A 2,929-nucleotide genomic window follows, 5' to 3' on the forward strand; every position below is an offset into this window, starting at 1 on the left:
TAATTAATTTTTCGGGGCGGTTACAAGACCCTTCCCTATGCTAACTATATTTTTTGGTTTCATGTTTTGCAGGGAAAGACTATGCACTTGAACCCAAAAGGGGCAAAAACTGCTATAAACTTCATTAATCACAAGAGAGGGAGACCAAGGTTTCAGGATAACAGCGAAGCCACGAACTTTCCAAGTAGCTCGTTGGAGAGTGCAACTTGGTCTTTTGCTAATTGTATTTTTTATATTAGTTTAGTTTTCTCTTTCTTTCAAAGTTGGAATGCTTTGAAAGTGTCTAGATGTGCCAATTTCCGTGCACATGCTTTAACTAAATAGGTTGTTCTCACCTTGTGTTTGGAAGCATTCCCACGGGATTTCTTATTCTCTCTTCCATTCGAATCATGAACGAGAAAGATCCTCCCTTGTAACCCTCTTTTTCCTCATTCTATTTTTTTTTAAAAAAAAAAAAAAAAAAAAAAAAAAAGAGGTGGGTATGCTGAGAAAGGGAGAAGAGATATTTGTTTGGTTCAAGTTTTTCAATGGTTAGTGGAGTGGCAAAAAGCCAAGCTTTTGTTAAAGTGCCTCCAACCATTTGGGGATTGAGATGTTTTGAAGCTATAAATTTTCCAAAAAGGGAAAAAGTTTTCTGGGTAGTGTTTTCGTGGGGGGTATGATCTCAAGTTGAGGAGGATCAAGTGGAGAGCGTCCATTGTGAAGGGGAGAGGGAGAGGCAGGCTGAGAGGGGAAGCGGGGTAGAGGAAGAGAAAAGGTGAAAATAATTTCAGGTGAAAATAGAGAAAAGAAAGAGTTTCTCCATTCTACTGCACGATCAAACAGATTATTTATTTATTTATTTTAAATTACATTTGAGAGAGCCTATTATAATATAATACATTTACACCTAATTTACCAATGGGAATCAGAGTTACAGCAGGAAAGAAATGAAGCAAATTCTCCATGTTACAAGAGCTTTAGAAACAAGAGTCAACAGCAGATCTTATATCAGAATAAAAAGGAAAACCCAAGCAACAATGGGGGCAAAAAAAAATCACCTTTTAACTACCCAATTTAAAAGCATCCACAAATAGGCCCAAGCACACTCCAGCTTTCCAGTAATTCACCATCCCAACGAAAGACTGCAATCTGGCAGTAGACAGAGGAGGAGGCTTTCTGTACACAAGCACCCCAATCCCCTCAATGGCAGAAACAACAACACCTGCAACCAGCACATCCCAATCCCCAGTCTGCCCAAGGATTGTTGCCAATGCATTTGCTGTGTAGAAACCCAAAAGAAGCAGAAATATCTTCATGGGGAAGTTCTTCCTAGCCGAGTTCAGCTTCTCCAATACCTGTCTTCCAGCTGCACTCACTATTCTGCCCAATCGAGTGCGTCCAAGATCAGGGCCCTCACCATTTCCAGGAATCCCTCCAGTGTCCAATGCAAACCCTACTTTCCACCCTTGCTTTCTTCTCTGAAAACTGTATCAATCATCAATGTAATGAAAACCAATGTCATCTTCTCAAGGGCCTCTCAATAATACATATTATTATTTTAAAACCGGGTATCCCGAACACCGTGCAAAGTGCCCTGTCCCTCCACATTCCGGGCCATTTGAAAATCACATAAATATAAAGAACAAATAAATCTTGTTTTACAATGGACACACATCTTCAATGGCAACACCCAAATGACACATGACAGAAAACGATTTTGTTCTCAAAAGAATTGACAAGGAAAGATTGAACATTCAATATATCAAAGCACATTGGAAGGAAAGTCGATACATTTGAAAACCAATCGACTGGTTCATATTCTTTAGTGAAAATCCTAAAATTGAGCCAACCCTTTTTTTTCTTCAATATCACCAGTCCATTCATCACTCTAGTTGTAACAACACAAATGCCTCACAAAATTCAACAATTCTGGAACTAGGAGTTAGATGGGTGCGTATACATATAGCATATTGTACTTGTGGGTGTAGAATAACTTGGAAATCTCATCAATTTACTGAAAACCATTAAATAATTTCTGATTTTTTTTTTCGATTGGTTCGACAAGAGCAGATAAAGTGGTCAAAAATGTTACCTCCTCCGGGAAAAAGGTGCAGACTTTATGGGAAATTTGTTTGGATTTTGGGCACCGATGAAACTAGGCTCACTGCACCAGTTGTGGGCGAGGGGTAAACATGATCTTTCTGGGGTTTCGGCCTCCATTATTGATAAACCTGGTCGAAGCATCGTCGATCCCGCTCCACATGCCATGAGCTAACATCACTCTCAAATCATGCCCAGAAGAGAAGAAGTGGATTGGGGGAATCACTGACGCTCAAAGGGAATACAACAGTCCGCACCGTTTTGTACCATTTGGGATCACTTTATCTGTTTTGTTCCATTGTGCAAACGACGTCGTGGAAGAGAAGAGGCAAACGTGACAAGAAGAAGACGACTGGGAAGTAGGGGTGTCAAAAATTACCGAAAAACCAGAATTGGAAAACCGGAAAACTGGAAAACCGGGGTCCCGGTTCCGGTTTAAAAAATCCAAAAACTGGGTATCCCAGTTCCGGTACTGGTTTTTGGTACCCGGTTTTTACCCGGAATACCGGAATCGGGTTTCCATTTTATTTATATATTAATATATATATTATATATATTAATATTTTTTACACTTAGGTTCAGGTTTAGGGTATTTTAAAAAATTAAATTTTTATTTCTAAGGTCCAAATAGGCAAAAACATAGATTTTTTAGGATTTTTGGACTTTTTTAGGTTTATTTTTTAATTATTTGGAACAATCACAACAAAGCCTCTTTAATTTAGACAAAGAAACTAATAGATTTTTAAAAAAATGGGCCAACTTATGAAAAAAAAATTGGCTTATTTTAGGCCCAATACCTAAAATAAGCCCAAAAATCAATTTTAAAAAAAAACCGGTTACCGGACCG

General features: G+C 38.4%; 1 protein-coding gene across 1 annotated transcript; it reads right to left on the reverse strand.

Annotated features, from left to right (window-relative positions):
* Positions 1-926: 926 nt before the first annotated feature.
* On the reverse strand, positions 927-2,352 carry LOC132171574 (ycf20-like protein). Its single transcript, XM_059582933.1, has 2 exons — positions 2,075-2,352; positions 927-1,467 (listed from the first exon to the last, which is right to left on the reverse strand). The coding sequence occupies exons 1-2, from the start codon at positions 2,248-2,250 to the stop codon at positions 1,044-1,046; spliced, it is 600 nt and encodes a 199-aa protein (XP_059438916.1). The 5' UTR covers positions 2,251-2,352; the 3' UTR covers positions 927-1,043.
* Positions 2,353-2,929: the final 577 nt, after the last annotated feature.

Source organism: Corylus avellana, chromosome ca2 (assembly GCF_901000735.1).
Source record: "Corylus avellana chromosome ca2, CavTom2PMs-1.0".
Classification (NCBI taxonomy): domain Eukaryota; kingdom Viridiplantae; phylum Streptophyta; class Magnoliopsida; order Fagales; family Betulaceae; genus Corylus; species Corylus avellana.

What these genes read in the sequence shown, in the direction of transcription:
- LOC132171574 (XM_059582933.1), bottom strand. Translation starts at nt 2,250, where the DNA reads ATGGCATGTGGAGCGGGATCGACGATGCTTCGACCAGGTTTATCAATA. An exon ending in GCACCTTTTTCCCGGAGGAG is followed by an intron (nt 1,468 to 2,074) that starts GTAACATTTTTG and finishes TGATTGATACAG; the next exon opens with TTTTCAGAGAAGAAAGCAAG.